Here is a 19,113-nt window from a genome sequence, read left to right as displayed (position 1 = left end):
TCCACCGATTTATTTCGAATTTTACATAAAATGATTTTATTATAATTTTTTTTTAGGAATGATATAATCATCTTATTATAGAGCTTATCTTCTAAAAACATTACCCTTAAATTAAATATAGTTTTTAAAATATTGGCTGTCTTTAAAAAAGATATTTTCGTCCATTATCGCTCTCCTTTTACAGGAGATATAAGATATTTTTAGTTTAACTAACATTTTCCTATGTACATTTGCCATTTCAGAACAGGTGCCAAAATTATTGATTTTATAATAATATATACTAGCTGGAATGTAATTATTATATACATATATATATTTTTTGCCATATTTATGATATTTTAGAATTTTCCATAAAATTATCTTATTATAATATTTTTTTATTAATGATATATTCAGCTTATAGTAGAGTTTAACTTTTAAGACATAATTTTTAAAATATTGGCTGTCGTTAAAAAAAGTTAAGTTTGCATACAAATGAAAAATATTTTCGTCGAGATATAAGATATTTTTAGTTTAAAGAACATTTTCCTATGTAAAAGTTATTGCCAGATAATCCAAAATTTTGCTTTTCTGATAAAAAATAATGTCGCAAATAAAATCATTATTTTTTTTTTTTACATATTTTTAAATCTTACTCATATATTATTATTTTAGGACCTTGAATTAAATATAGTTTTTAAAATATGATTTCGGTAGTTGTGGAGATAAAAGATATTTTGATTTTGAGTTTAGTTTAATTAACATTTTCCTCTGTAAAAAAAATACATTTTCCATTGTAGAACAGTTGCCAGATAACCCAAAATATTGCTTTGCTAATAAGAAATAATGGCTGAAATGTAATCTTTATATATATATTTTTTTTGCATATTTATTGGTTTATTCGATTTATCGATTTATTTCAAGTTCTCCATAAAATTATCTTATTATATCATATTTTTTTAGGAATGATAAAATCATTTATAATAGAACTTAACATTTAAAAACATTAACCTTAAATAAAATATAGTTTATAAAATATTGGCTGTCAATAAAAATATGAAATTTGAAATGAAAGACATTTTCGTCCATTATAAGATATTTTTAGTTTAATGAACATTTTACTATGTACAAATAAATTTACCATTTCGGAACTTTTAATTATTTTAATAACCTGCACTTTAAATTTCCTAACTCACTGAATCCGTTTATCCATAGTACCTTTATTTATAGTTATATTTACAAATAACCAATAGTTGGCTTTGATTAAATGACCATATTTTGTGCCATAAAAAGCTTTATGTTATCGCCATGCTATAGGGTTGTTTTAATCTGTACTAATGCATGCCTTGCACTTGTAATAGCTAATTTACTCAATTTCAATCGCACTCACAAATTGCGCATACGACAGGTTGATAGCTTCGCTTTGCTTTGCTCTAATCTAATTGTCGGTTAGCAATGTCCCTATTAGCACGCAAGTCCAATGTGCGCTCAGCTTGATAAGTAAGTCAGTCAAATAGCTGAACAAATTACTAATTATAGACGTAAAGAAGGCGCTGAAAGCTGTTGATTGAATAATGAGCCCAGTTGAGAGCTTAAGTTAATCAGACATTGTTTATATAACCACGAGTAATTCAAAGGGATAACCAGCATGCGCAAACGCTGTAGGGAATATTAAAAAACTTTACAATAATAATATTATCGCATTATTAACACTTTGAGAACCATTTTCATTAGAAATGATTCACGTTATTACGACTTAAAACTAAATTTCATCACAGAGTTTAGCTATTCACATAATGAGCTACAAGTCTGAATATTCTTATATCTCAATTAATTGTAAGCTAACTATCAACATATACTAAACAAATTCCAAAGTACTATCAGGCACAACCAACAGCGTAAGACTCTAGGAAAAGGGTGTATGCCCAAATTACAAAAACATTCCCACGTACATTAACACATAATCCATCCAAGTGATAGACTGTATTCGAAATTAAATTCATATTTATGTTTTAAATTTGCACTTGCTTACCCCATCGAGAATAAAATGTTTAGGGTTCGGCCTGGACTCTGGTCAAAAATTGGGGGCGTAAATACTAGTTGATAAATTTAAAAATTAAAAAACTTTTTGATATGGGTAGGATATATGTGTACGAACACACAAATCTCGATCTATTGCTGAGAGTTAGGCGTTCAGACAGACAAACATGGTATAAGTCCCTTGTAAGATCCGCCCGCCTCTCTTACTTCATTCAATTTTTTGTACAGAGCCTAAATGTAAGGACACACAGTACACAATATATATTGAACAAATTTTATTTCCCATTGCACACATTGAACTTACAGCGCGCTATTTGAAACCACAAACATTTTTCCAATTCATTTGCAAAGCCACAAAAAGTGATTCATTATTATTTTTACGGTATACTATTAATATAATGAAAAGGTTCATTTACGTCATGAGGGAAACTCTTGAGGAGCACGCATTGATGCAAAGACATTGACAACGGTGACGTTAATTACCCATAGCTACAACTACATACGTAAAGAAATCCCGCAATAGAGAAAATAGAAATACCCAAGATATAAATTAAATACATAGTGTGGCTAGTGTACTGTATTTGCCCATACAATGCAAATACATACAGGTCAAGGCTAGAGATTTTATAATGTTAGATCCATATACTATGCACAGGTATATCAAAATTTAAAAACATAAACCTTTTACCCAAAAACATATGAAATTTGATTCAAATATGAACACAGCTGCAATGTAAGCGTGTAACGTAAAACGTTAAGAGATCTGTCAAAAGAGCGTAAAGCTACAGAGCGCAAGAGAGCAGCAAAGCTCACACAGTGGGTGCAAGTAATGAATATAACTTGCTTGCTATGTGAAAAATTAATTAAATCAAAACACAGAAAGCAAAAGTAATCTAGTGAAAATAGAATTTCAATGTTGGTACCGGCAAAACAACATTTAAAAAAATTAAATTTAAGCACTGTTAGCTTGTTGCGAACCACTGTGCGCCGGCACAGCTGAGCGACTATTAAAATAAGCGCCGTTGGAGCTCGTTCTTAGTTTAACGATTGCAGGCGGCGCATGTGGAACACATGAAGCGGATGAAGACGCGCTAAAAGTGTAAAGCGAAGAAAGAAGTAAATAATGTACGCAGTGTATAATAGGGACATACGCAATTGAAATTAATTTACGCGTCGTCGATCTCGATCTGCATAAGTTCAATGAAGAAAGTGTCGCAAAGCAAAAAAATCAACATCGAACGACAATAATATCAATAACAATAATAATTACAACAACTGCATTGGTTGCTCATACTTACATATGTACATATGTTTATTCGGTTATGAAAGTAGCTTCAGCTTGAGTTTTGAAGCCTTTTCCTGTCAACTTCAATGTGAGTGTCACCAACGTAATAAAAGAAAATGAAAATCAATTGGCTGCATATAAAATATGTGTATTAGGGTGGGTCGATTTGATGTGTACAAAGTGGTTTAGCAAAATTGTAATCAGAAAAATTTTAATGTAAAAAATCTTCAAAAATGTCCCATAGAAGCAAGTCATGGTTCTAAAAAGAACACGGGCTCTATTGTTTCTATGGGCATAAATCTCATCATTTTTAATTATCAAATTGAACATCCCTAACGTTAACGTGTATGTACAAAAGAGAACAAATTTCAAACTAAAAAAATACGAGCACATTTGTGATCGCGTGTTCAGTGATACAAATATCCAATTTTATGTAAAGCAAAGCAATTTACGTAGCTTATGCACTTCATTCATGAAAATTGTGTTTTGAAGTTTTCAACGTTTTATACGAATTTTTTGCGCTTGAATAACAAAAATATTAACAACAAACAGCAGTAACGAAAACGAGGCAAAGCCAAAGAACTCGTGCGTGTTAAATAGCAGTAGACGTCAACGCCGACGCCGACGCCGCAGTCAACGTCGAGCAGTTCGTTAACTTAGCCCCTGCTAAGCCCCTTCGTCTAAGTTTCTGTGCATGTGTTAAAAAGAGAAAGAATGTGAAAGACTCGCTCCAATGTCTGTGTATGTGTATTTTGGCTACTTTTTGTTGTCTTTGCTTTTGTCTTGTGTTTCCTCCTAGTTTTTCTTTTATCATTGATCGTCTGGTTCTTACTCTCTCGCGCAGCAGCAGATGCACTTGAAAGTAGGCCAGTAGCGTCTTGCTGTCTGTTTATCTATGTTTGTATTCTCATGTTGTTAATATTTTGTTGATTAAGCGACGCCGCTGTCTGATGCGTTTCAAATGAATGCAGGCAACCCAGCTGAGTTGCTCTGATGAATACCATGAGATGGGCTTTTTCAGCTATTTGCTCAAGTTCGAGGGCGGTCAATGGCACAAGTAACCTTCTTCTTGTGTTAAAAATAAACTTTGAGATATTACGTTGTAAATGCAAACTATATGTATATATTTTCTTGAAACTTTACCTCCCACAATTCCCCCCCTTGGATGTTTGTACTTATGCCGTACGCCACGTGCTGACCTTGGCGACGTCATTATTCTTTATCGCAAATATACCGTACCACGGTTTGTATACGTAATATTGCTCATTCCAGTTTGTTATTTCTTTCGCATTTTAATTCTTGTCTTCTTTTTTTTATCGTGCCCAGCAAGCAACCCAATGTTTCTCATTGTTTAAAGAAAAAAAATTGTTTTTCTTAACTCCAAGTTTTCTTTGTTCTTTGTTTGTGCTCTTGTTTTAAGGCATTTCAGTTTCGTGACTTTGTTCGAAATCACATCCGTTTAGTGCATAAGCATTTACATTTACATAAATGTAATAGGCAAAAGTTGATTGCACTTTAGTCTAGCGTTGATTAGGTAACCCTCTGCCAATGGTCACTGATTTATTTCTAATTTTTAGAATGCAGTTGGCAAATATTTTCGTGTTTTGTGTGGCGCTGACCTGCGACAAGTTCAATTAATATTGATTCAGTTAATTGAAAGCAATTTGTCCGTATTTTTTAAAAATGCAGCTAAAGAAAGAACAGAAAGAGTGCATTCAAGCATTTTATAACTACGTTAGTTTCAAAGTAAAATGAGTTTAAAAATGTGTCTACAAATAAATGAATTTTGTTTTTAAAGACGATCGACAATCGAATTTGATAATCACGTTGACCATGCCTTTGGCCAGCTAGACTGCAGTTTGGCTAATTGTCCAATTGCAGTTAATGACATTTGTGTTTATGTTTTCTGGCTTTGACTTCTGGGCTGGCTTTCAAACTGGTTTTGACTGTCAGCCAGTTGTGTGTTTTGCTTACAGCAAAGTCAATAGCAGTTTTTCAATAAATCAACTTTAAGTATACACGATGTCGAAGCTGAAGCTGGAGCCAAGCCTCTTGAAAGTCAGAGAGCTTAGAAGTCTAAGAATTTTATGGCCACTAAATCATATTAAACATTTAATACAAAAGAACAAAAATAAAATAAGCAAGCAGTTGCCTTGAGCTAATTTCAACAAGTGTCAAAAGTTTACGATCACCACTTATCAAAAAACAGTCGGCCAAATGCTTAGAAATTAATTTGCAAAAACAATATTATATAACAATTGTTCTACACTTACATACACACGTATGAAATCATTCAATGAATTCATTCTCGAGCAAGCTTCATCGCGAACTAATTAAATATGCAAAGTATTTAGTAAATATTTATGCATGTCACTTTAATACAAATTCGTTGTCTTGTTTATTTAGCCAAGTTAGTCGCAGTGGAATACTGACCTATGCCAATGGATATGGAAATTAGCAAGCCTTCCATAATTGTTGTCTCTCTCTCTCTTTCTTTTTTTTTTTTTGCGCTGTGTATAAATAAAAGTATTTTTGCTGTATTTTTTGACAAAAGCTGACAAGAAAAAACTCGAGTGTAAGTGTCAGCGTTTGGACTAGATTAGCAAAATTTCCATAGGCAAAGCAAACCAGCTGATTTGTTGTGGGTATTTGAGTATTACGTGCGTTTTATAAAGATATTTTTGAAGCTCTGGCAAATTGCTGCACGTAAACTTATCTGATATTAAAATCATTATAAATAGAACTTGAATTATTTAAAATTTTTAATTACACACATGAGTGGGTTATTATTTTGTTTATTTTTTTTTTTTTGTGAGTTTTGCTGACAACGCCCTCTAATTAGTTAATCACGTTTAAACATATAATATAGCGAATGGAAAACGCTTTCAATTAATGGATCTATAATTACAGAGCAAGCAAATCTAATTGTCGTGTTGTGTTTTACAACTCTTTTAGTTAATTGTGCAACTGAATAACAAAGCCGAACATGACACTCTTGCCAGACATCAAACCCTCTAATGCCGCATGCTGCGGAGGCGGCGGCAGCGGTGACTGCGACGGCGACGCCAGCAGCAGCAGCGGAAAATGTTGCCTGGGCATTAACTGTTGCACCTCAGCGGCCAGCTCGGAAATGTCCATAGATGAGACGTCCTTCTCCTCGTCTGCTGCCAAAGCTAATAACAATTTAACTGAATTTCGTGCTCACAATTATCACGATGCTGTGGCTCATGCCAACTTCGATCAATGCGAAAAGGTGGACATTGAATTCTCGGATGTGCGCTATGCAGTGCGCAAGTTTTCATTTGCTGAACGAAAATTTGGTAAGTGAATCGTGGTCGGGGCATTGGGGAGTAACTAAGACGCTAAGACAGTTGATGAGCGATATTGGAATAATCGATAGTATCGAGTCAGTTATTTTTAGTGCTGTTTTTGGCTGGGACTCAGATATTTTATTGATTGCTTATTATTTATTTATTATAATTTATTGATTGTTTATTGGAACATCGGGGAGTAATTTAGGTATACAATGAGTAAGATTGGAATACTCGATAGTATCGATTGTTTTAATTTTTGCTTTATAACTTATTATTTTAATTTTTATTTATAACTATATAATTTGATTATACTATATATTTATTTATGGTTAGTTAATAAGATGTAACTCTTTCCACTCCTTACAGTAACCAAAGAAATTCTGCATGGTCTGCAGGGAAATTTTCGTTCAGGCGAGCTGACAGCCATCATGGGGCCCTCGGGAGCTGGCAAAAGTACGCTCCTGAATGTTATGTCCGGCTTCTGGTGAGTGTGCTGACAAAGCTAATGATTTAATTAGATAAAGTGCTGGAGCAAACTAAACGAGATCGTTAGCAAATTAGCCTCTCAGCGAGGCAAAGCCTGTGAAGCGTTTTGTATATAGATCAATAGAGCGGATCGCGTGTTGTGCTAGCTTGTTTATTGTTTATAATGCACACAGCGCACGAATATCAAAAGTCGTGTCTAAGGCCGATGCAACGTATTCTCTGAGTCATTATATAGAGGCCCGATGATGCTGCCCATAATGATGAGTGCTACTTAAGTAAGCCAATGACTTTGAGCCGAGTGCACTGCGTGTAAATCAACAGTCTATATGGTATTACTACAGTATGTGGTAATAATAAACAAAATAATCAAAGTCGGAACAAAATAGAAATCGTTGTTATCAGTGCAATTTCGCGTGTAGACAGCAATAAGCTGACGGCTGAGCCTGTGACCCTGGTCAAGCCAAAACAAAAACTATTTCCCCCATATACAACATAATAGTTACATCATGAACTAAGTGCCAAGTAAATGTGAATAAAATAGTATTCTAAATTTCATTGTATATAATGCTATAATAAAGATCTCTTAGATTATAATAGTTTTGTTAATGTAGATAATGCAAAAATGATGATCGCCAAGTATTAATTGTTACCTTATTGTTACTTTTTAAAGCTATATGTGTTATATCGCCGCTTATCGGTCAACACACTTCGAACTTGAATAATATCGTCAACTTGTTTGTATCACCAACTTCTTTCTTAGTGCTACTGGAGTCACGGGCAGTATACGGATTAATGGCAAGATCATGGCCCCCAGCTCGGAGCGCTTTCGCCGACTCTCTTGCTATATACACCAAGATGATTTATTGCGTCCACAGCTGATGGTTGGCGAGGTCATGTTGCTGGCAGCTCACTTTAAGCTTGGCTTCAAAGTAACCAAGGCGCACAAGCTGAACTTGGTGAGCAGTGAATACTTTCTACTCACTGATGTGAATATGACAGACATAATATTGGGAATAAGAGAACTTCATCCAAATTCTATTTGCTTCCAACTCGTGTTTTCATTTTCTCTCTTTCTCTCTCTCTCTCTCTCTCTCTGTCTTTTTCATTTTGTTGTAGATCAAGCACATCTTATCGCTGCTGGGTCTGGAGCATCGCTATAATGTCTTCACTGGCAAACTGTCCGGCGGACAGAAGAAGCGTCTTGCGATTGCCTTAGAGCTGATAAGCAATCCGCCGGTGCTCTATCTGGATGAGCCAACGACGTGAGTAATTGCATATATTGTAGTGATAACTATAGATTAAATACTCCGAGTCCGAGTCTGAGGCTGAGTTCAAGCACTGTGTTTGCGAAGTTCAATGAATTTGCATCCGGCAAACAAATATAAGTCAAAGCGTCAAGTTTTCTCAGAAATCTATTTTAATATTTGCCGCACAGTTTATAGTTCAAGTCAATGCCCTGAATAATATCACTGGGCGCTCTTAGCCCTAGAGCACAATTTATGCTTATGAATTGTTATTTCGAGAAACAACCTAATTAAATGAGAACTTAACATATATTTTTACAAGCCATGCAAGCAAGTTATTCATACATTCAATTCAAATAGTCAATTAAAATCATTTCACCTGTTTGCAGCGGCTTGGACAGCAGCTCGTGCAGCTCTTGCGTGGCGCTCTTGAAGAAACTTGCCTCACAGGGACATACGATAGTATGCACCATACATCAGCCCAGCGCATTGATATTTGAAATGTTCGATAAGCTCTACACGGTGGCAGATGGACATTGCATGTATCAAGGACGTGTACGGGAGCTGGTGCCGTTTCTAGCCGACCAGCAGCTCGTGTGCCCAAGCTATCACAATCCTGCGGATTACTGTGAGTACGATGGAGTAACAGCATAATCAACATAAAATTAATTCAACCATGAAGAGGGTGGCACAGAAATCTCGAGATTTTCGTCTGAAATCAAATCGTTAGAGATTTTAATGTTTGGCATATTAAGAAAGAGCTGCTACCATTTCCATTAGATAGGGGATCAGTGTAGCCTGAAACCAACTCGAAGCTGATTCTGGGTTGGTTTGAAGCTGATTTGAAATTCTGTGGCACCCTAGAATATAAAATATTACCTGCCCTTAAATATGAGAAATTATACATATACATTGCGGTGTCAGACATGAATTATTTCGAATATCATTTTACTATTTCTCAAAACCATTTAATTTCCATATTAAATATTAGTAGCAAATACATATGACATAGATCTGATCTGTATAGAAAATTAGCTAGAATTTATAGGGTAGGCATAATTATTTTGTCATACTGAAAAAGGGAAAACAATGTTGTAAATAAGCCTTACAATAATTTAGTTACTGTGGGTACAAAAGCTAATCAATTTTTATACACTTTGACATTTTTTGTAAAAAATGGAAAAGGGTATTATGAAGTTTGCTTGCTGTATGAAACAGGGAGAAGGAGGCGTGGCAGACCCATAAATATATATATATTCTTGATCAGCTGCGTCGATATAGCCATATAACCATGTCCGTTCGTCTGTATGAGTGCGTGTTCCTCAGCAACTACCTAAGAGCTAGAGCACCAAATTTGGTATGTAGGTGCTCCTTATATCCAGGACACTACGCTTTATTTTATTTTTTTATTTCCTCCCCCCCTTCAAATCGAAAAAAACGATATAAAGCAATAAAGAGTTTTATTAAACTTTAACTTAAACAACTATTAGGAGTTCAGCTTTTGCTTTTTTATGACTTGAAACATTTTCATATGCTACACTTAATTATTACCTTTGGTTGAGTGGTCATAGATCAACTTTGTCATGCACAAAACTTCTGGCAAATAAAAATAATCATTTGATATTCCTAAATTCAATTTACAGTGCTGGAGGTGGCTGTGGGTGAGCATGAGCGTGATCTTGATAATCTTATAAATGCTGCAAATAAAAAGTATTACGAGGATGCGTATCGCTTCAGATACATGAGCAGTGCAGATATGTCGCAAATTATCAATAAAATACAGGGTAAGTTGGCCATTAGTCTCGAAGCCAACAAAGTTTTATTGAAAGATCTACTTGCAGACACAATTGGCAGCAAGAACTTGAGCTCCAGCTCCAACAAAGATTCAGACACTGTAGCTTTGGCGCAACTCAGCAGCAGCTATGACTATGCGACGCCTGCGCAACTTGAGCTTGAACTGGAGGAAATCAAGGCGCTTAATGCGCCCAATCCCAATGAGCTTGCCACTGACGACACAATCACCGACACTGTCTCGGACGCTGAGCAGCAGCACCAGCAGCTATTAGCTGTGCAGTCTGCTTCGTTTCTTATGCAATATCTGCTCCTCATGCAACGCATTTTGGTCTGCGCCAAGCGAAACTATGTGAGTACACTTTGACTTCAGCTTCGGCTTAGGTTCCAGTTTGCTGGGCACAAGGCCAGGCCCAGGGCACATCAGTGCAGCTGACAATTCGACTTTGATTGGCAGTTAATTTAATGCACTGTAATTAACGTCTGGCTGGCTTTGGCTGGCGAAAATTTTATAAGTAGCCAGTTTGCTGTAAACTTTTTTAAGCGCTCTATCAACTTTCGTTTAAGCTTAAGTAATATTTTTCATATTTTTGTGAGTCAAGTCTTTGCCATTGCTGTTCCTATTTAAATAATTGCCCAACAAGTATATTTGAGGCATATAATTATTTTTAACACGCTTTCGGATTTGCAACAATAACGAGTACTATAAGCTTAGCGTGCCACACAAATATTATTATATGTTACAAGCTATCATGCAATATGCTTTTATGCTCGCGTTGTCTAAATTTAAGGCCCTGTCGAAGGTTTTTTTCTAAACGCTTTTTAATGGCCACAAAGCAAAATGGCTATTACCCACAAATTGCTCGAACAAAGCGAAATATCTCATGAGCTATCCTTAGTGCAATCAAGCTAACAATAAATTTAAACTAAAATATGTACATTTTAATAAAAAATAGAAAGCGTAATGGCAGACCAGAAAGACATGCAAAGTCTGTCTGTCCATTTGTCTGTATAAGCAGCAAGAGCTCAGACACTATAGGAGCCAGAGACACAACATTTGTTATATAGATACTTCCACTTCCGAGATACAGTCATGCTTCCGACCGATGCCGAATGTTTCAGAACGATCGGATAAAATTGAATAAAATACAAATTACTAGGATTTAAATTCCAAAAGTGTATTAATAAGTTGGCTTTGCCCACCTTGAACTCAGGCTCTCGACTGATACTGAACGTTTCACCCGATTGGATAAATAGCTACTAGAATTATTAGAATTGAAATTTCAAAGTGTATCAAAAAGTTGACTGCGACTTGATTTTAGCTTGACAACAAGCTAATAATTTTCATTAAAATTTTGTAAAATTTCATAATGATTATTGCACAACAGGTTTAATGACACAACAAATTAAAATATTACCAATCTCGATTTACATTTGAATTCAATTTAACGCTTCTAAATATATGTAAATGTAAATCAAACTAAAACAATAGCTCAAGTCATTATATTTTAAGAATTTGGTCATTAACACTTTGAAGTCTTTATTTCTTTTCTTTGGCAGTTATAAAAAGTAATCTTAAATTAAAATGCAAATGCAAAAATTCCAGTGACTAAATTTTGAGATGTTGAGGTGAAACCTTTAGCCTTTTTCACTCAAAACATAATGTTCAAATAAAAGTTTTTTCCGGTTAAGTTAGTCATAAAAGCCTTAAAAAGTTGCTGCGTAGCAGGCAAAGTGAAATTATTTGCTTTTGTGTAAGGAGCATTAAGTAGTGCTTGTTAATATATATTTTATGGCAAATATTTACATGAGACTGCAGACCCACTGCATACGCGTACATAATTTAAATATAATATATCTAAGAATGTGTGTACTTGATTTTGCTTCATTGAAATGCCATTGGAGCCGAGTGGCTTTTAGCGTCTTGTAAATTGATTTGTTGTTTTGCCGACATACATAGCCAATCTGAGTGTGTGTGTGTGTGTGTGTGTGTGTGTGTGTTGGCGGCATCAAGCTCGATTCTCAACTGACTTTAAGAGCGCCACTCAACTGTGGCCATAACTCAAACAAAACAAAAAACAGCGTCAAGCAACAGCAACCTTCACACAGTTAATGCCTCATGGTGGCAAGCTCAAAGCATAAGCCATATATGTCGCATGTTCTATGTTATGTCTAATGTTCTAATGCTCTCCCCCAATGCTATATCTAATTTCAGTTTCTGCTGCTGGCTCGCATCGCTTCGCACATTATAATTGGCGTCATTTTTGGCTATCTCTACATGAACGTGGGCAATAGCGCGCACTCAGTGCTGGGAAACTATGTGTATCTCTATGGCTCGACGCTGCTCTTGGTCTACACGGGCAAAATGGCTGTGGTGCTCACATGTAAGTATCGCAAAAAGAAACTCCAACCCCAACACATGTGCCATTTAACAAATTCTTTATGCAATGCTTAGGCAAGAATTGTCAACTTTTTGGGTACGGTCGTTTATTAGCCAAACACAAAACGTTAACGTTAACTTATCTTGTAGTATATCTAACTTGTGTCTTGTTGCAGCTGCACCTTTTGCATTCGTTTGTGTTATGCAATCGTTTGTTTATTTATTGTTTAGCTCTCAGATTTTTCTAGGCTTAGCAAGTTATCAAAGGCGGTGCACATCCAAGTCGAATTTGAAAGCGTACTGAGCTAACTGGCTTTCCTAACAGTTATTCAATTTCAATTCATAATAAGCCTTAATCAATCATATGTTTATCAATGAATGAAAAAACTACAAAATGAATATTCAACAAATATTACTAACGATACGTTAGTACACATCAGCAAAATCAGCTGATTCAGTTTTTAAGCTATACGCATGAGTAGCTGCGAACTGCGTGTGGTTCAGTTTTTAAATTATCTGACAGTTGCTCCCAAGGATGTCTGTCATAAAGTAAGGCACTTATTCATTTACAAATTTACACTCAACAAAAAACACAAAGGAAAACAATAACAATAATCATAATAAGAAAACACTCATGTGTTGAAAGTACTAAACTGGTTTGTTGTTGCTGTTGTTGTCTTGCAATTTAATTACATTGTGGTAGCCAAACCCGTTTTTGTCCAGTGACCTGACCCAATTTCATTCAAGGAGCGGGAACACCTTCACCTTCAATGTCGTTAATAATGCCATAAATATAGTTTTAACTCAATTTTAATTAATTTACTTGTTTCTTTATTGCAGTTCCGCTGGAGATTGATATGCTGACGAGGGAACATTTCAATCGCTGGTATAAGCTGGGACCGTACTTCCTGTCGCTGATCTCCTTTGAAATACCTTTCCAGGTGAGTTATGAGCGTCACGTGGCGCGCATTAGTCGCCGCGTACATCAATCACAGCTGGGCGGCATAAGCTGCCGTCTTTAGCGAGATCTTAGCCAGCTTGTGTTTAATGACTTGACTTTGCCATACGATCCGATCATTAAGTCAAATTAATGTCCGCAGTAGCCAGAACAGAACAGAAACGTTGTTTATCTTCAAGTTTGCGTGTCGCGTTCTGACAGCCCCTCAACTGCAATTTGGCGAGCTCATATTGTTGGCATAGACATTGAGCGCTCCACGCAGTCATTGTTGAAATTTAATGAACTTACGGTCTTATTCTCTCCAGCACACCCAATTTCGTGGAATGATTATTGTATGCTCTATGCTCTTTCATTTGAATTCAATTACATTGGGGTTTTTATTTTGTACCTTTTGTGCTGAAGATTATTAGCTAAATATAGAATGAGAATAGAAGAATACTTTACTATAAATATATAAGATCTGGAAATAATTATTATCACATTTATTTATAAATATAGAACAATAATACTCAGCTAAGATTCCATCCATCTTCTATATATTTTGTTGTCATTACTTAGAGCTTTTGCGCTGCGCTTTACATCATCATCAGTGTGCGGCTGACGGACAACGACAGTGTAGAATCATTTCGAATTGGATACTTTATGATTCTGGCGATTTTGGCCACGCTTAGCGCTCAAGCTTGGGGTTTCTTTGTGGGCGCTACGCTGCCAACAAAGGTAAGCAAAATTTAAAAATGTGTACAAGTTATGGTTAATTAATTGGTATTTAATTTGTTGTCACAGCTTGCCGTGTTTCTGGGTCCCATATTAGCCGTGCTATTCTCAGTATTTGGCTTCTGCACTCGCTATATAGACATAACACCAATGCTCCGCTGGATGTGGCACCTGAGCTACTTCCGAGCTGGTTTCCATGGGGCTCTGAATGCCATCTATGGCCTCGATCGACAGATGCTGGACTGCCCAGAGACACTTATGTACTGTCATTTCCGCAGTCCCAAAGTGTTTCTCAAGTACATGATGATATCGGACGTGCATATGTCTGACTGTGTGCTGCTCATGGGCATTGTTATAGGCGTAATGCATTTGCTGACAGTCATCACTCTCTGGCGCAAACTCAATAAGCGCTAGATCCATAAGTTCCGCTTAGTCTGTACTATATTTTATTTAATTTGTGTGTACATACCGGGTGCTTAATCTCAGTGCGTGTTTATTTTGTTTTCTTTCTGTCTATATTTCAATTGTAACCTAATATTTATTGTCAGTTTAGTTAGTGGATCTTGTTCTTTTTTATTGTTTCGTTCTGTACACGAAAGGCTTTAGGGTAACACTGGGATTGCATTTGTAGTACCCAGTTTAGTTATAGTTTAATAGTTTACTAAGTGCTGCTATACCAAATACGAACAAATTCAATCGAAAAGAAACAAAAACTGTTCATAGCACGAAATCAGAGCTTGCCAATTACTTTCGAATTCAACAAATTGATAACAATAGCATTTAGTTGATTGTTTTGCCAAATTCACACATAACATTTCATTATATAGGAATATATATGAGCAACAATAAAGACACTTTGTGATTTCGAATTTGTAGCTCTAAGTCAATTATAGTCTAAGTCTATTTTTGTAACAATTTTGTTGCTTCTACTTTTAATTAAATAAAATTAAATGGTTTAATTGAATTTTAGTATAAAAACTGCTTATATCCTCTGTCGTACTTAATCTTACAATCTAAACAATGCGTTTTATTAATGCAATATGTATATACTAATACAAATAAATACATTGATGGTATCAAGCCGATTGCAATTCGACCGTCGAAGTTAACTCTAAACTATGTTAAGTTATGTTTTGTTGTGTTGTGATGATTGCACAGCTCCCGCTGTTCCGCCTCACATGGTGGACATGCGCGCATAACCATATCTAATGATCTGATCATGATTAAGCGGCGCATCTGCCGTCAGTTGAACACGCTGCCATTGACGAGTCTCGTTGGATTTGCGTATGGCTTCAACCACGGCCTGCACGTAAAGACCATCCTCGAAGGTGGCAGCTGTGGAAACAGGCGCTTTTATCCAGCTGGACTCTTTGCTGCCAAATGCTTCTTTTAAGGCGCCAACCATTTTGCACAGACCTTTGATGTAGGGACGCGGCAGCAATGAATTGTTTGTGGCAAAGTGCAGGTCTTGCACATCTACATACACAGCCTCCTCTTTGGGCTGCCCCTCCTTCAGCAGAAACAAGTCGCCACCACGCACCACCAAATGTCCTTTGCTGCCATAGACGAGCACCTCCTGTGAGAAACTTTTCGCAGGCACTGTGTGACTGTGCAGCGCCACAGTCACCAACGTGCCGCTGGAAAGCTCCATTTGGAAGTTACAAAAGTCCGGCGCCGTTATTTGTCGTATGCCACTGATTGCTGGTGTGGATTTTGTATAGGCGCGCAGCACGCCATGCACACGTATCGCCTGTTGTTGCAGCAGAAAACTCACGAGATCCACCACACTGCCTACTAGGTTTAATGCACCACCGCCCATCTGTGCATCACATATCCAGTTGTATTTATCTGGAAATAGCGTGCCCATTTGCACACGCACATCCATCAGCATAACTTCTGATTGTGGACCAATGAGTTCCTCCTGCAGGCAGCGCCGCATTTGTTGCTACAAGCATTTTAAATCTATTAAAAGCTCAATTCTTTTATTTCCATTCAATTTACTTACAAAGGCAGGCAGAAAGCGAAGCGGATGATTCACCAGTGATATGAGCGTTGGATAGTACTGCGAGGCCCGCACCATTTTCAGAGCGTCTATTTGGTGCAGGCCCGCTGGCTTATCGCATACCACATGCTTGCCAATACCCAGTGCTTTTACTGAAATCTCTGCATGCAAAAATGGCTGGCAGACAATGAAAACCAAGTCCACATCCTTACGCAGCAGCACATCGTCTATGACGTTTGTGTGGAAGCCAACATTTTGTGCCGTTGCGGTTTCTTTGGCCTCCTTTAGTGTGCGCCCCCATATCGCACGCACCTCGAAGCCCTTCTCGCGCAACAGTGGCACCAGGACATTTGCTATTTCCCCTGTTCCAAACACGCCAACGCCAGGTAACATTATTTTATGTTTATGTTTTGTTTTTATTAGGCGTTGTATTCAGTGTTACCAAATTGGGAAAACACAAAAGTAGTTTTGGAAGCCAAAATGAATATACCGGAAAAATACCAGCTTGGTCAGCACATATCATCCACAAAAATAAGCGATGCATAATTTTCTTATCGGTGCGAGCAAGACCGCATGTTTGCGGTTTATGGATAACTTGTCAAATAATAAACAGATTTTTGAAAAATTATAAGAATAATAATAAAAAACATAAGAATGTTCGATATGTTATAAAATTATAAAAAAAAAGAACATAAAGTTTTAAGCATAATAATTAATCATTTTAAAATGATTAGTTATTGTAATCATTAACATACAATTGATTTTAGTGTTGCTCAATTTTTACTCATTACGAATGCTGCATTATTTGAAATTGTTTAAAATAATTGATGTGGTTAGTTAGATTCACTTTTAGCATCGTTAATTTTAACTGTAGCCCTTGTCAGTTCACCTACTTTCAGTTTTGCTGCCAAGGCTTGCGATATTTTGTCTATTCCGAAGGGCTTTAAACCATAAATAAGATAATCTAGGACATACATTAACATAGGCGGCACATAGTGAAAAGAAATGGCATTATCTGAGCAACAGTCAAGACCCTAAAATAGATAATAGGTTACGATAATCATACGTGATTATAACAAATACAAAACTTACATCATCTGTTTTATAAAACATAAACTGCCAATACCACCAGTCATTTTCTTTAGGATCCGCAAGCATATGAGTCTCCGGCCTAAATGGAAAAAACCGACCACGGCCATTGCTATCACGGGAATCACCCGCCACAACGTTAACATTCTCCAAGCATTTTCCCATTTCTTTGTCCTCAGAGCCTGAGTTGTGCTCTTTGCATAGTTCAGGTTTGGGCAGAGCTTCTACGACAAAGCGACGTACTGCTTCCCGGCTGAGCACATAGCCAGCACCACCGGACATGTAGCCCTGTTTCACATACGGCTTAAATTTGTAGCCAAAATAGACTGGAGCTTTGGGATTATAGGGATAGAGCATATAGCGCATATTCTCCACGATCGTATAGGTGTCGTCATCTGCTTTTAAGAACCAATCGGCGTCGTTGATGTGATGCTCGTATATATACTTATACGCCTCCTTGGTCTTGCCCCACAGATAATTGCGGCCCTCACCCATTGGCAGGGCGATAGCGTTTAGCTCCTCATCCTTGGCAGTGCTCATAAAGAGAAGCTTATTGCAACGCTTGCCCCAGGTTCGTTTTACATGCAACGCCTTCGTCTGATGATTGGTTGGACTGGTCATAACCCAGCATAACACACGCACCTCCCTTTTTAGCTGATCAGCTAGTGTTGAATTTTCCATTGAATTCAGCGGATGAATAAATGCATTTAATGGTTTTAATAGTTTATGAATACCAATGGGACGTGGGGTTTTGGACACTAATGTATAGGATACTAGTTGAGCTAAAAAATAGCCCATAATAAGGCCTGCCATAAGGGTTAAGAATGTTCGTTCTTTGAAAAAACTTGCTGAAATTGAATTTGTTTAAAAATAATTAACATTCTCCTAATATCACGTATGTACATACATTCGGTTCGTAAAAAAAATAGTCCCATTCTGAGTCACTTTACACTGGCAATATTAAGGTTCTTAATACCGTTTGAAGCCAACGAATGTGTCTATTTAAGTCTCAACTGAAGATTGGAAAACCAAAAATAAGAAGAGTTCTATTTTTCATGCCAATTGTGTAAATAAAAACTGGTTGCCGTTCTCTAAGCCACTGGCGATGACATTCAATAGACATCTGCATGGCTCAGAGCATAGGTTAAAAATAAAGTATATAATATGATATGATGTTGTTACATTTTAATAGAATGTAAATGTAAATATGTATAAATAAATTAAAATAAAATAATAATAAAATATCAGAACAAACCTTATTTCTACTTTCTTCTTATGCATGGCAAGAACAAGAGCGAGGATTAAAAAACTGATTTGGCATTCAAATGCATTCGAAAAAGAATCTCATTCATTCGAATATGTGTTTTTTTCAATTCATTCATGCAGATGTTTAGTTTACATAGGAACGAATGCTTAAATATTTTCAAAGTGTAAACATGAACGCATTTAAGTTGGGACAAACCGACGGTGCTGAACTGAGTCAGCTTGTCTTGCTGATCGAGAATATATCTGTTATATATACATTCATATTCAAGTACTAACGGTTACACTAATGTTAAGAGCTTAATTACGACTGATCTATATTTGGCAGTTATCGATAGGCTTATTGTAGGTATGTTAGTATTACAGACTGTAATTTACAGTATGAGCAGTGCGTGGCAACTTTTAATATTGGTGTAGCCGTTAGTATTTGAATATGAATAGATATATGACAATATCCTTTATGGGGTCTGCCACGCCTCACTCTCCCCGTTTATTATGAAATTGTGAAAGAGTGTAAATAGCTATATGTTTGGATCAGAGCTGAAAAAGCAAATAGCTGTATTAATTT

The 19,113-nt window shown here is 36.4% G+C and overlaps 3 protein-coding genes across 6 annotated transcripts; 1 reads left to right on the top strand and 2 right to left on the bottom strand.

Annotated features, from left to right (window-relative positions):
- Positions 1-3,069: 3,069 nt before the first annotated feature.
- LOC108598316 (ATP-binding cassette sub-family G member 1) lies at positions 3,070-15,111 on the top strand. Of its 4 annotated transcripts, none has more exons than XM_033294743.1 (12): positions 3,070-3,392; positions 6,260-6,624; positions 6,985-7,102; positions 7,865-8,060; positions 8,221-8,366; positions 8,738-8,976; positions 9,992-10,132; positions 10,190-10,491; positions 12,355-12,523; positions 13,360-13,460; positions 14,036-14,194; positions 14,261-14,605. In XM_033294743.1, exons 2-12 carry the CDS (start codon positions 6,291-6,293, stop codon positions 14,603-14,605), a joined length of 2,250 nt encoding a protein of 749 aa, XP_033150634.1. In that variant the 5' UTR covers positions 3,070-3,392; positions 6,260-6,290. The 4 variants fall into 4 exon arrangements, with proteins under 4 accessions (XP_033150634.1, XP_033150636.1, XP_033150635.1 ...); XM_033294745.1 differs by having other exon boundaries at positions 3,079-3,135; XM_033294744.1 differs by having other exon boundaries at positions 3,084-3,144.
- Positions 15,112-15,176: 65 nt separating this feature from the next.
- LOC108602084 (glucose-fructose oxidoreductase domain-containing protein 2) lies at positions 15,177-16,616 on the bottom strand. Its single transcript, XM_017990111.1, has 2 exons — positions 16,197-16,616; positions 15,177-16,136 (listed from the first exon to the last, which is right to left on the bottom strand). The coding sequence occupies exons 1-2, from the start codon at positions 16,584-16,586 to the stop codon at positions 15,366-15,368; spliced, it is 1,161 nt and encodes a 386-aa protein (XP_017845600.1). The 5' UTR covers positions 16,587-16,616; the 3' UTR covers positions 15,177-15,365.
- Positions 16,617-17,026: 410 nt separating this feature from the next.
- On the bottom strand, positions 17,027-18,217 carry LOC108595229 (glycoprotein-N-acetylgalactosamine 3-beta-galactosyltransferase 1). The gene is made up of 3 exons (XM_017980428.2): positions 18,190-18,217; positions 17,286-18,130; positions 17,027-17,227 (listed from the first exon to the last, which is right to left on the bottom strand). The coding sequence occupies exons 1-3, from the start codon at positions 18,215-18,217 to the stop codon at positions 17,027-17,029; spliced, it is 1,074 nt and encodes a 357-aa protein (XP_017835917.2).
- Between the last annotated feature and the right edge of the window lie 896 nt (positions 18,218-19,113).

Source organism: Drosophila busckii, unplaced genomic scaffold (assembly GCF_011750605.1).
Source record: "Drosophila busckii strain San Diego stock center, stock number 13000-0081.31 unplaced genomic scaffold, ASM1175060v1 chrUn_07, whole genome shotgun sequence".
Lineage (NCBI taxonomy): Eukaryota > Metazoa > Arthropoda > Insecta > Diptera > Drosophilidae > Drosophila > Drosophila busckii.
This window is presented reverse-complemented; position numbering and strand designations above follow the sequence as displayed.

What these genes read in the sequence shown, in the direction of transcription:
- LOC108598316 (XM_017984936.2), top strand. Translation starts at nt 6,291, where the DNA reads ATGACACTCTTGCCAGACATCAAACCCTCTAATGCCGCATGCTGCGGA. An exon ending in TCACAATCCTGCGGATTACT is followed by an intron (nt 8,977 to 9,991) that starts GTGAGTACGATG and finishes TTCAATTTACAG; the next exon opens with TGCTGGAGGTGGCTGTGGGT. An exon ending in GCGCTACGCTGCCAACAAAG is followed by an intron (nt 14,195 to 14,260) that starts GTAAGCAAAATT and finishes TTGTTGTCACAG; the next exon opens with CTTGCCGTGTTTCTGGGTCC.
- LOC108595229 (XM_017980428.2), bottom strand. Translation starts at nt 18,217, where the DNA reads ATGGGACTATTTTTTTTACGAACCGAAT. An exon ending in ATTTTTTTTACGAACCGAAT is followed by an intron (nt 18,131 to 18,189) that starts GTATGTACATAC and finishes ATTCAATTTCAG; the next exon opens with CAAGTTTTTTCAAAGAACGA. An exon ending in TGTTTTATAAAACAGATGAT is followed by an intron (nt 17,228 to 17,285) that starts GTAAGTTTTGTA and finishes TATCTATTTTAG; the next exon opens with GGTCTTGACTGTTGCTCAGA.
- LOC108602084 (XM_017990111.1), bottom strand. Translation starts at nt 16,586, where the DNA reads ATGTTACCTGGCGTTGGCGTGTTTGGAACAGGGGAAATAGCAAATGTC. An exon ending in TTCGCTTTCTGCCTGCCTTT is followed by an intron (nt 16,137 to 16,196) that starts GTAAGTAAATTG and finishes AAATGCTTGTAG; the next exon opens with CAACAAATGCGGCGCTGCCT.